Source organism: Paramacrobiotus metropolitanus, unplaced genomic scaffold (assembly GCF_019649055.1).
Source record: "Paramacrobiotus metropolitanus isolate TYO unplaced genomic scaffold, Prichtersi_v1.0 Parri_scaffold0000061, whole genome shotgun sequence".
Lineage (NCBI taxonomy): Eukaryota > Metazoa > Tardigrada > Eutardigrada > Parachela > Macrobiotidae > Paramacrobiotus > Paramacrobiotus metropolitanus.
In genome coordinates, this window is record NW_026570281.1 from 35,952 (window position 1) to 48,160 (window position 12,209).

The 12,209-nt window shown below is 44.7% G+C and overlaps 3 protein-coding genes and 2 long non-coding RNA genes across 8 annotated transcripts; 2 read left to right on the plus strand and 3 right to left on the minus strand.

The window, feature by feature from the left end:
- The first annotated feature begins 508 nt into the window (after positions 1 to 508).
- LOC129593348 (uncharacterized) lies at positions 509 to 2,127 on the plus strand. Its single transcript, XM_055489608.1, has 3 exons — positions 509 to 733; positions 814 to 1,045; positions 1,271 to 2,127. Exons 2-3 carry the CDS (start codon positions 988 to 990, stop codon positions 1,522 to 1,524), a joined length of 312 nt encoding a protein of 103 aa, XP_055345583.1. The 5' UTR covers positions 509 to 733; positions 814 to 987; the 3' UTR covers positions 1,525 to 2,127.
- On the minus strand, positions 611 to 2,137 carry LOC129593349 (uncharacterized). Its single transcript, XR_008691085.1, has 3 exons — positions 1,786 to 2,137; positions 1,549 to 1,642; positions 611 to 1,194 (listed from the first exon to the last, which is right to left on the minus strand). It is a non-coding gene; the product is annotated as an uncharacterized LOC129593349 (long non-coding RNA).
- Positions 2,138 to 2,240: 103 nt separating this feature from the next.
- LOC129593315 (uncharacterized) lies at positions 2,241 to 5,738 on the plus strand. 4 transcript variants are annotated; one of them, XM_055489565.1, is made up of 6 exons: positions 2,241 to 3,121; positions 3,429 to 3,581; positions 3,636 to 3,832; positions 3,960 to 4,131; positions 4,208 to 4,907; positions 5,414 to 5,738. In XM_055489565.1, exons 1-6 carry the CDS (start codon positions 2,453 to 2,455, stop codon positions 5,509 to 5,511), a joined length of 1,989 nt encoding a protein of 662 aa, XP_055345540.1. In that variant the 5' UTR covers positions 2,241 to 2,452; the 3' UTR covers positions 5,512 to 5,738. The 4 variants fall into 4 exon arrangements, with proteins under 4 accessions (XP_055345540.1, XP_055345543.1, XP_055345542.1 ...); XM_055489568.1 differs by having other exon boundaries at positions 2,242 to 3,121; positions 5,403 to 5,737; XM_055489567.1 differs by lacking the exon at positions 5,414 to 5,738 and adding an exon at positions 5,070 to 5,373 and having other exon boundaries at positions 2,242 to 3,121.
- Positions 5,739 to 5,789: 51 nt separating this feature from the next.
- LOC129593314 (uncharacterized) lies at positions 5,790 to 10,003 on the minus strand. Its single transcript, XM_055489564.1, has 6 exons — positions 9,419 to 10,003; positions 8,594 to 9,014; positions 7,813 to 8,221; positions 7,092 to 7,428; positions 6,679 to 7,011; positions 5,790 to 6,432 (listed from the first exon to the last, which is right to left on the minus strand). The coding sequence occupies exons 1-6, from the start codon at positions 9,762 to 9,764 to the stop codon at positions 6,107 to 6,109; spliced, it is 2,172 nt and encodes a 723-aa protein (XP_055345539.1). The 5' UTR covers positions 9,765 to 10,003; the 3' UTR covers positions 5,790 to 6,106.
- A 1,303-nt stretch (positions 10,004 to 11,306) lies between these two features.
- LOC129593413 (uncharacterized) lies at positions 11,307 to 12,209 on the minus strand. The gene is made up of 3 exons (XR_008691094.1): positions 11,844 to 12,209; positions 11,581 to 11,723; positions 11,307 to 11,485 (listed from the first exon to the last, which is right to left on the minus strand). It is a non-coding gene; the product is annotated as an uncharacterized LOC129593413 (long non-coding RNA).

The following is a 12,209-nucleotide window of genomic DNA, read 5'->3' on the forward strand; positions in this document are numbered from 1 at the left end:
ACATTTACCTATTTGATTACACACCTGTACTAAGGGTTAACGCGTAAACTGGCAATAACCTTTACAATTATTTATTCAGCTTACATTTTCGTCTCCTACTAATGACTCACGCTTGGGACTAGAGTAGTCAGTTCCCGAGATAAGTCCATATTCTGAGAAAAACCAGTTGTACTCGTATGCACGATTATTTATAATTGTAATTGTAACCAAAATGTATTACAGTTATTTGATAATGACCATGCTACTTCCTGGTAATTATGATGTTGACGTTGGTAAACTTCGTAAAAGATAGATCAAAACTCAGAAGTTAAGATAAAATCCTGCCTCACTACTGCAAACTGTACATAAGAGTAATGCGTGTGAAGTAATGCAAACTGTACATAAGACCTACTGGCTTATGCTCTCGGACTTTGTCCGTCGATATCCATTGATTGTGTGAATATATTGTATAGACATGTTGCTGGATATAGCTAATTAGCTACGCAGTACGTATTTAGGGAATGGACATCAAAATCAGTTTCATCAAATTATAGTGTCTGCTTTCTGTATAAAGTAATTCTCACTGCCAACGCGCGTATCGCCGTATACAGAATACAGCACGCATACGTTGAACGGATACACGGATACAGACTACGGAGTACATGCACATATTGCACCGGTTGAACATTCCGCGCTATTACTGTAACCCACAATTAATGATCTACACTTGCAGTATCTGCACAGCTGTAATTCAGTAAGTTCTAAACAGACTTGAAAGTTTAATGTTTTTTTCTAGCAAATATATTTACTGCGTACATTTACGTTTTATTTTAGAATTCTGTTGCCAGCTCTTCCAGTCCCAGATTCTACGACAACACACTACAGGATGCTCGCACGCTTCCGGTGAAACGGTATAACTGATTATAAATTCACTGGTTTGGCAGCCTGGTTGTCGGCAGCCAGCTCATATTCAGCTTCGTCATCCCCCTATCCTTTCCTTTCGCCAGCATGATCCTTTCATGGTATCTTGTGGTCAATATCATGGGAATCTTCCACACAGTGCATGGTTAGTGTCACCGACTCAGTAGGTGCACAGTTCACAGTACATCGAGGTACCTTAGATCTTATGCTTGTAGAATGCACTATGCTGTGGATCACTTTTGCTTGAACTACAATAATTGTCAGCGGTTTGGAAATATTCGGCGACTGTTTGACCTGTAGGATAGTGTTTCTAGTTTCTACCACTATCACTGATTGGCACTGATTGCCTAATGAGCAGTGCATGTTACAGGTGCGGGGTATCTGTACGGGCCGAGCTTCTCGCCTTTGGCGTCCAGCGGCATGGGTGCCTACATGCATCCCAGTTACCGCTACGGCTATCCCAGTCCCATGTTCAGCGGGATGGGAATGGGGCCCATGGGAGTGGGAGGAAGCATGGATGCGCCCGGCTTTCTGGCCATGGGTATGGTCAATCCGCTCCTCGGCGACTGGACGGCCAAGAATTCCGCCTTTGGACTGGGATATGGTTTTCCTATGTATGGTTAGCACTGCAGACTACTGTCAACAAACCCGTTCGACTGCTTGAGCGACAACTAGTGTTTTGCGGCCTTTGAGCGCGGACATTTGGAAAAGTCTGCGCCACGCGCCACTCAACGCAGGAAGCCTAAATAAATTTTTAGAGGACAAGTGGTTTTTATCTTCTTGAGTCGAATCGCTATGAACGTCACTCACTACTCAGTAGTATCTCGTTGAACACAGTAGTTGAACAGTGCATGTAATCATTCTAATCATGAATCATCTTTCTACCTTTTTTTTATTTCACGATAAAGTCCAGTCAATGCAAAGCGATAAGTTAAAAATCGGTCTTAATCACCCTTCAGAATTTGTTGTGCGTATAAAGCATCCCAGCAAGCGAACTGCGATATGTACCAAGTTGCACAATCCTGCCGTCCAGAAACAGTTACAGAAAAAGGATCTTGAAAGAAAGCATAATTTTGCCGTCAGCTAAAGTACTGTGTTATCTGTAGTGCACAATCAAACATGCAGAAACAGGTGCGGCGTAAAACTGAACTAGTAATTTTCCAGCATCGGCGTCTCCCGTGAAATCTCCATATCTCCGGAATATACGAGTATCATGCGGACCCTCGAGTAAGCTGCCAAAGTGTTTATGCTATTAACACAGCCATTTTGCGAAGCGCTGTTGCTTTATATACTTTAGCCTAGCAACGGTGGAATCACAAAACTCATCTCTTCAAAGCCTGAAAACATTGTTTACCGTAAATTACTGGTACTTGTAACTTCCGTTCTGATTTTGCCTGTTATCAGTACATGTATAGCGAGTGTTAGCAGTTGTATGAGGACTTTCTCTGTGCTATATGAAATCCATATTGATTGATGCACAAGTTTCCATACCAGTTATGCTTGTTACAAGGCTGTTTGTTAATTTGGCCGTGATTCTTTGATCGCAGTGAAGATGAAATTTAGAAAGGCCAAAGCTCCCGCTCCCGGCGTGGAGGTAACTGAGAAGACGGAAGTTTCCGTTAAAACTGAGACCTCCAACAAAGGTGCGGTTATTGAGAAGTCCACAAAAACCGAAACGTCCACTTCGGCCAAGCTGAAAGGCAAAGTGGTGAAAGCCACCTCCTCGGTGGACGTTAGCGATGCGCACGAGTACAGCAAAGAGGTCATGACCAACAAGATTCCTGAGCAGATCCTGCCCGAGGAGATTCCCACCGCCCGCCTCATTCTGCGCCGCGACCGCGTGACACACTGCGAGGAAATTGGGGCGGCGGTAATGAAGATGCGTGCCAATGACAAGGCATACGACTGTGTCATCATTTGTGGGACGGCCAAAATCCCGGCGCACCGCGCGGTCCTCATCTCGCATTCGGAGTACTTCAAAAAGATTCTGTTCGAGAGCGGGGACAAGATGATGGTGGATGTGCCGACAGATGGCATCCCGCCGGAGGGCCTGAAGGCCATTGTGGACTACATGTACTCGGGGGAGTTAAAGGTTACGTTCGAGAATGCCGTGGACACACTGTCTACAGCCAATGTTTTGCAAATGCCGCAGCTAGTCGAGAGAGCGTCAGATTTTATAAATACGCTGCTGGCTGATGAGAATCTTATGACGACGCTAGAGGTACGTGACACCGTTCAAGTCTAGCACAATTTTGAAGTGTAGACTTTTTTTTGATACGCAGGTGACAGGTGTTATGTTTGCAATTTGCAATCCGTTTCCCATCAAATTTTTTCCATACTTTGTGTCGACATTTTTACGTCGACATGCATAAAAAATAGGATTGCCCGTTCACCTATTTAAAAAAATTATATTCCAGCATGATGTACAATACTGTGCGTGAGGAAACACTTCAATTGGTATATCGATAATTTGTTTCGTACAATTTGCGCGCTTGATGAATTTGAATTTACATTTTTTGTTACGATAGCTGGCCGAGCGAACCGGCAGCAATATGCTTTACTCGGAAGGTTACAAGCGTTTGGCGCGACATTTCTACGTGCAGACTAAACTTGCCGGCTTCCTGTTATGGGACATCGAAAACGTGATCAAACTGCTGAGCAGCGATCACATCGTCATTGAGGTGCGTTGAGAGTCTTGGGCGGTTAATGAGCGGAACCGACACTCTGTGTTCTAGACAGAGCTGCACGTGTTCACCGTGGCTGTTCGGTGGATGCTGCACAAGGAGAGCGAACGGCGTAAGCATTTCAAGCAGCTGATGAACTGCGTGCGCTGGGTGTACATGACCACGGAGGAGGTCATGAGCTGCATCGATCAAGAGCCGGAGCTCTTGCGGCACCACGATGTTCTGGGACTCTTGATTGATGCCACATGGTACACTGGGTTTGCTGACGATTTGTTCATCCATTTAACGTTATCATTATACGTGTATCTTAATACGTCACAACGTAATTGCAATATAACTGCAAAAAATCCTTGCAGTTTGTCTGTGACGTTTTAGGTACACGACGTTGAAGCACTACAATTTCACGTGGAAGGACTACGTAATCCCACTGCCCCGCATTGCGTCGTTGCGCAAGGAGGACCCTGATGTCGTAGTGCAGCGAATCCGCGTTTCGCTAGCTAACCGGCATCATTCCTATGATCACGTGTGGAACCGACGCGAACCAAAGGTCAATAGCTGTATAATTCTTCCCTAAGCTTATCTCTCCGCCTTTACGGATTGACGTTTGCCATTACATTTTGCAGAGCCTGTTTATGCGGGAGAACAAGCATTTCTGGCAAGGCCACTCCCACTCGCGCTCCAAGAGCCGCTCACCCAGTTTGCATGACCTGACCAGTCCGCATGCCAGCCACTCGCACCGCATCGCATCTCCCTTCCGCCATCGCTCCAAGCACAAATCCCTCTCCAAGAGTAAATCTACCAAGTCGCACGGCTTTTTCTCGCGCAGTCGCTCCAAGTCTAAATCCAAATCCAAATCAAAGTCCAAATCAAAGTCCAAATCCAAGAAGCATCACAAACCACACACCCCGGCGGCCGTGTCCCGCAGTGTCTCGCGGATGCGGAAGGCTTTCTCACGCAGCCGCAGTAAGGGCAAGACGAAGACGGAGAAAACCGAGACTTCCACCAAATCCAGGAGTCATTCGCCCTTCAAGAACCTGGGACCCGCGATTTCTCGGAGCGCCTCCCGCATTCGCCAGGGGATAAAAAAGAAACTTCCATCGCTCAAGCGGGATAAGAGTGCATCCAAGAAGGAGAAGGTGGAGGTAAAGAAGGAGGAACACACGGAAGTGTCACGTGGCCGACGGCGTTTTTTGATTTTCCGCTGCGGGAATCGCAGTAAGAGCGCCAAAAAGGAGGTCTCCACTAAAACGGAAAAATCCAATAAGGACGGGTTGGAGGCCACGAAGACCACGACGAAGGTGGTGGTGACGGGGGATAGTAAAGGTAAAGGTCATGTGCATTTTGTTGTCTAGCTTCCTTTTATATTTTTATCGTTTTATTTGTGTTTTTTGTCTTTTCTTTCTGGTTTAATTTTTTTAGCTGGTTGGCAGGAATTTGTAGTCATGTTATCGATTGTAAAAGTTGTTGTTTTATTTTTTTATACAGAATGCGAGTGTCCGCCTTAATGATTTTTGATCCAGTTATCCCGTAGTGCTGCATTGCTCCCTCCATGACACAAGGACATCCTTTTGTTAATAAATTTAATTAACTCAGAGCAGTTTTTAAGACAGCTTTTGGGAAGTAAGACCATGGAAAAGGAAGCAAGTGTTAATGTAACTTTTTTCAACCCACAAGACATGTAAATTACATGTAAAATTCAGTGGGGCTGCAGTCAGCCATGTCTTGTTTGGTTCCCCGGTTCCGTTTTTGCGATGTACGGATTTGTACATGGAGCTAATGTTGACCGTGATTGCCTGCACTAAAATGGTTGTCTTCTAGTGATCGTGTAGGCATGAAGTGCGAATGGCAAACGCACACGGGGCATGCTGCATGTGGGCGGTGCATGAAAGCTGAAACAGTGAAGCTGATCCTTGCGGCAAGCAAATAAAACAGACTCAAGAAAACGACAACTGACGTTGGATGACCCCAGTTGTTTTTATTTTTTTAATTTCTTACACAATCATGTTGTTTTGACTTTTCAGTTACCTTTGTTCTTAAGTTTTTACCTGTTCACAGCGGGATAATTATGGTCATGATAGAATGTTGGGTTAGCATGACCTATTTATCGCTCAACCTGCATTGAAATTCGGTCAGTTAGAAGCGCTCCCCAAACCTATCTGTAGCTGAAAATCCGTAAAATAAGTATACGTAGCGCTGCAGAGGCTGTTAGCACTTCGTATTTTTTATGCTTCAAGTCAAACTGTATAACTTAAACGTGTAGTACACAGTACTAAGTACCGAAAAACGTGATTGTTTAATTAAGTACATTGTTTGCAACTATGCATGCAGCGGGCAAAAATAATAGGATAACAGATTGAGAAATGCAGTGCAAGGTAGTTGCTGGCTTTATTAGTGCACAAAGGACGCATCACTTCTGAAGTGACCAATCAGATCCGAAAACTGGTACCACAGCTACACAAATGAAACAAAATTTGTTTCGTTTGTGTAGTTGTGGTACCAGTTTTCGGGTCATTTAATGATGTCTAGTGATGGTGAACAACATGCGTGACGGCGTGCGATACTTTCTTAACTCCGGAGTTAAGAACGTTAAATGTCTTCTTCGGCATGGCAAGCAGACCCATGAACGTGCGTTTGCGAAAGGAACCGTTGTCACCGGCGTTTTTCAGCGACGGTTTTCGCGCTTCCGGCTTTACTGACTCTGCATCGTTTGCCGGCTTTTCGGCAGGAGGATTGGCCGGAGCGTCGCCAGTCGCCTTGCTTGAGAGGTAACTGCCACCGTCCGAGGGCGCTTCCGTGGGAGGCGGCGCACTCTTGGGTGGCTCAAAGTTAGCGGCTCGCGATGTCCCGCCTAGCGACAGTCGCGCATAAAACCGGTGTCAAACAAATAAAGACAGAGCAAGCAATTTTTTCTATTGGTTTCTTGATGATTTTCTGGTAAAAGTTTTTACGGGTGAAAGTAAAATTCTGATCACTATTTTATGCGCTATTTTGACCGACGTTCGAGAAATGTTACGGGGTAATAACAGTGACTACTACTTTTCAGTCACTGACTACACTGTTAAAGCCAGGTTTAATAAGGTGTGTGAACCTGTACCTGTAATATTGCAAGAATCTGCTGGCGCTTCTGGTACGAAACACTCCGTCGATCGTTGAAAATTAGTGTTGGATTCGGAGCCCGGAACCTCTACCGGCTCCATGAGGAAGTACTCATCCTCGCTGATCAGCATCTGTTTGCGCAGATGATCCACGTGGCTCTTTCTGATGTCGCTTAAATCGCGCTTCTGGCAGTGTTTTGTTCGCCAGAACGCCTCGGCATCGTCACTGTGGGTCTTGGACGACTGTACCTTGTTGACAAAATCGATTATGTCGATTCCGCTGCACAGCCGGATATAGGCTTGTAGGGCGGCTGTCGCCGGGACCACATTGTCTGCAGTTTGCAAAGTACTGATTGTCGTTGGTATTATATATACCGCTGCATGTGGTGGTTGCGTTCAGTAATTAACATACCGGTGCTGCAGCGATACATGAGCGTGTGGATCTCGCGTTCCAGCCCTTTAAGGACTTTCTTGTACTGCCGCACCTTGTCCATCATTGCGATGACCCGGCCCTCCAGGACCTCACGCAGACGACTGCGGGTCTCCCCTATTTCTCCATACATGACCTCGCGGTCCAGCTGCATGGTGCGCACACAACCCTCCAGGGCGCGGATGCGCTTCTCGTTGTAGCGGATGATCTCCTGCTGTTTCTGTGCATAGCGTTCCAGCTCCCGCTCAACGACCTGGCCAAGTTTGGCGTTCTGCTGGGTTTGGGAGACATATAAGGCTTCGTAGCGATGCAGTTCTCCCTGTAAGACAAACCGAATGACCCGTGGAAAATAAGATACCTACAGTATTAGAAACTGAAAGATGTTACCAGACAGCTTCCCGGCAGCAATAGCAATCCCGAAATTATGATTTAACAAAGGATACAGTATAATTTAAGATCTGAATTGATTGAATAAAATGGTATATATACTCATGATAAAACTGAATGTTTTGCCTTGACGATGCTAATTACGATCCCATTATGGCTAATAATTAAAAAACTTAAATTTTAATTTCCGCCACGAAGGTATAAGTACAAAGTTGGGAAATATTCTGACGGAAATGAATAGAAATAGATGAGAAACAATAAACTATTGTTCCACTAAAGGTTTCGTAATTATGACACAGTTAGGAAATTCAATTACCTGCAGCATGTTGCGCTCTTTTTCAACGGACTGATGCAGCCTCTCCAGCGCCTCGCTCTCAGTACTGATCATGGTTTCGCGTTGCAACCACGCCATGGACGAATCATCGACGAGGCCCTCCAGCTTGCCCAGTATCTGCGCATAATCCTGGACGAACTTCGTGTTCGTGGTGATCTGTTTCTGCAGATGCCGGTCGAAGTCATCACGCAGATCGATGGCACCGGCTATGCGTTTCCGCTCCCGCGTTAACTGCATGAAGTTGCGGCTCATCAGGTCAACGCTTTCCTTCAGCTTGGCGTCCAGCTGAGCCTGCTGGTTGCGCACACACTCCAGTTTGGCGCGGGCCGCCTCCACTTTATCGTGGTAAAATTCAGCATTCATGGCCAGACGCGTGGTCTCTTCTTCGTACCTGCAAAGCCGCCCCAGTTCCTCCTAGTTATTAAATGCAGAAAGCGATTGCCGCTTAATCTTACTATTAACTAAAACGATGCACAAAACTTTAACAGTGGACACGTGCTTTAACAGTGGACAGTGGACAAAACTTTAACAGTGGACAGTATCAAATTATTATAATAACTTGCATTTCGGTGAACTTTTCGATACTGCAAACAAGGTATATGATAATAAAACGCTAATATTTAACTGAACGCCAACGATCATATTTAATTATTTTATTTATTTAACTGGATGGGACAAATAACTTTTGTTCCGATATTTGGTAACGACGCAGTTTAGGGAGAAATGCTCAAAAATCACTGTATTTATTATTTGATACCTTTACCTGGTTTTCAGCGATTCTCGATCATTAATGCCTAAGACCAGCGTCTCCATGATGGATATGAGCTCCTCCCGTGTGTAGGTGGGGCAGCGGTTGGGATCGAAAAGTGGGCCCGGCTCGTCCAACGTCATTGACCGCACCGAATACAGATCTGGCTCCTTCTTTTCGGAAGGTTGCGGACAGGGCGTCCGTAGCACCATCGGCACTTTGGCGCCAAACAGCGGATCACCGTACTTGGGCTCCGTGCGCAGATCCAGCTCGGAGCCTTCCGGCGGGAAACGACGCGAGTAACTAGATTTGGTGCTGCTACGCACGGAGGCCGCGTCATGCTCCGATTTGCGGTCAGGGATTTCCTTCACACGGACTGTTTCGTCGAAGCGCAGTTTCCGGCTGGCGGCATCCGATGGCTCAACCTCGGTAGGCGCTACAAAGTACGCTAAGAAAGGTCACGATCCATTCCTTTACAAAATTTGTTTGCCACTGATGACATACTGCAATAGCTTTCTTTTTATCCAATAATAAAGCAGCATCAAAACGTTGTGCATCGAAGCGATGCCTACCTAACGGATATTTTATTCGCAGAAATTCAATAAATCATTTTAAAAATTTAATCAATGATGTTTGAAAATTATTTCCGTATTTATTGAGTATAAATTACTTTCGCTTTCGCTCGTTTTATCACCAAAGATAATTTCTTAATAAATTCGGTGATATCGCTAAGCATTTAAAAAAACTTTCCAATAAATGAATTTAACTGGGACGTTTGTAAGATTTATCCTCAGCTCATCAGATGGTTTAGGCTTTTATGAAATGCCGTTTCTTTCGTACCAGCAGCGGTGACTGATGGTGACCTCGCCGGAGATCCAGCGGGTGACTTCGACTTCTGACTGACTGCTGGGGACTCTGACTTGGGTTGTGTCTTGGAATCGGCGGACTTTGCGGCCGGGGACTCCGCCTCTTTTGGCGGAGGCGGCTCCTCGCCTTTCTTGCCCTTTTTATCTTTCTTATCCTTGTCCTTGCCCTTCTTTTCTTTCTCCTTTTTCTCTTTCTTAGGCTTTTCCTCCTTTTTTTTCTTATCTTCCTTTTTCTTTTTGTCTTCCTTCTTGGCAGACGGTTTCTTCTCTTTCTTTTTATCCTTCTCCTTGCTCTTACCTTTGTCCGCTGCTTTGGCCATGGCGCCGATTTAGATTACAACACGATAAAATAAGATAAAACGATAAAAACAAACAACACACAACGGGTAGCGCTGCGCACTACACGGGCGTAGTGACGTAGGTGTACCACAGTTGTTGAAATACGAAGGCTGGGTCTACGTCATAAGCAGCCAGCATGTCCGAACATGCCACCTATACGCTGTGTGACAAATCAAGGGCTACAAGACACCGATAACAATCTGTCGCTGACTCATTCAGACTCCCGTGCAGTTGCGCAGTTAGTCTTAGCAACAGAGTTTTACGGAATAAAGCTGTACAGTATTATCAATAATTTAGCACTATTGTTAGAATTTATCAAATTTTGCCCTACGCATTCCAGCCTAACTGATATCCTGACCACGGGAAATATGGCCCTGGTCGCAGTAGTTCAGTAAATTCAGCGTTTATTTTGTACAAGGCGGTTCGGCTTGAAATAAGCAAGTAACCGCTAGCGAAATTGTTAAGACTTGGGTACTTTGCATGCGATCATTAGCGATTTTAGACCTGATTTTGGATTCCTTTTAAATCTGGATTTCTTGCGCGGTGGCTGCCAGTATGGTACCGAATATTCCGTACAGTGCTTTACTGTATTAACATCGGAACCCGCTGTACACAGCAAGACCACGTTGAAACCCCGGCAGACGCCAGAAGGTCATACCCAGCGGCCTGCGAGCACGGCTTGTGCGGAGTAGGAAACAATAGTAACTGCATAACAATGATAACATTCTTTCTGAGTGCCTACAGTAGTTGGATACTAATGCAGCTATCGAATCTTTCCGAGGGTACTAGCACGTACTCATTTACCATTTGTACAGTTCTGAGCATAATACTGTAACTGGGTCTCCGCCACAATGCTGATAATATAGTATTCCATGATAATATACGTGTCATACAGTATCTCATAAGAAAACACGGGCTCGGGATTGATAAACGCAGATATTGAACCTGTTCCGTGTTTATGAATCGGGCTCTGGTTTCAAAAACACGCACGCGCGTAAAATTTGTGCCGCACGAATGCTTCACGCTGGAAAGCCGGTTTTACGGGTGACCTCGATATTCCAACGTGGATCTTGCTGTGGAATTTTCGTTTCATTCGTCCAATCATTAATGGACTGACGCTCGGCCACAAAGGTTTCCTGTTAGAGATCTACAGAAACTTTAACCTAGACTGTTATTCAGTGAAGAGACTATAGCTATCAGTACAAGTACTTGATTAACTTGAACGACAAGAAAGCATGCAACTTTCGTAAAGCTTAAATTCACTTCTTAAATAATATTGTAATAAAGATTCTATGAATATGGTTCTGGAAGAGGATTCGTTTTCACGGTTATGCGTCTATAAAGCAGGGTAGCTAAAAGATCATGCGTGCATGACTGATATGATACTTGCCTTTTGATTTTGATTTGAAAAAAGTAGTAATTCAGTTTCAAAGCGCGAGTGCGCGAAAAGGTCACAAACGCAAGTTTGCAATTTACTCTCTAAATCACTAACATCATAATTATTAAGCACAGTAGAAACCCGTTTTAAACCGAAATCGATGAATGAATGGAGGAAACTGAAAAACCAGAACCATCTGAGAATTCAAACAGTTTCCAAAACATTTTCCGATCGATTCTTGTTTTCAATAACAACCTTACAGTCAAAACGTAATTTTCCTGGGTCTTTATTGGAGCGTGAACGCGTCGTCACTTTACGTCAAACCTGTGTAGAATCAAACGGTTACAACAAAATTCAACGATGAACTAATAATGGTTACAATTGGCCGTAAGTACGAATAATAAGCAGCGTATGCTCACTTTCGATGGTAACAAGAATGTTCATAATCCGCAACTGGATTCCTTCCAGTCCCTCGACATCCGAACTACATATGTACATAGATGATAGATCCGTAAGTCGGAAGGTAAAACCATCGGTCACATCCAAATCCTCCCTTCGCCGACTGCAGTGCCCGGTAAAATGAGAAAATCAATCAATCCTCCGTTAAACCAAACCATTTTGAATCTTACAACGTTAACAAACTCCCTCATACATACAACTAGTCAGTTACTAACTGTCTTACAGGCTCATTGTTTAGACTGATAAGTTATAAATTTGGCTTTTCTAGATACTGCACAAGTGCTCTGCGCTGCCAGCAAAGCCGACATATTTAAGGTCAGCCTCCATCAGTGATAAGGATATCATAAAGGATTTTCACAAACTGGTTGAAAACTGACTTGTGAGAACCATTATCCAGCTATAAGATCTCTGCACTGAAAACCCAAACAGTGAAATAAGGAGCCGCAATCTGGGCGCACAGCAAAGTAGAAGTTGACATGTAGCCTTATTTGTCTAGCTTTGACTAACCCTTTCCAGTGCATTCCAGCGCAGTTGTATTCGTTTGACGCCAGAGCGTTAAGTCAACGTCTGTAACGGAACCTGCACAGCG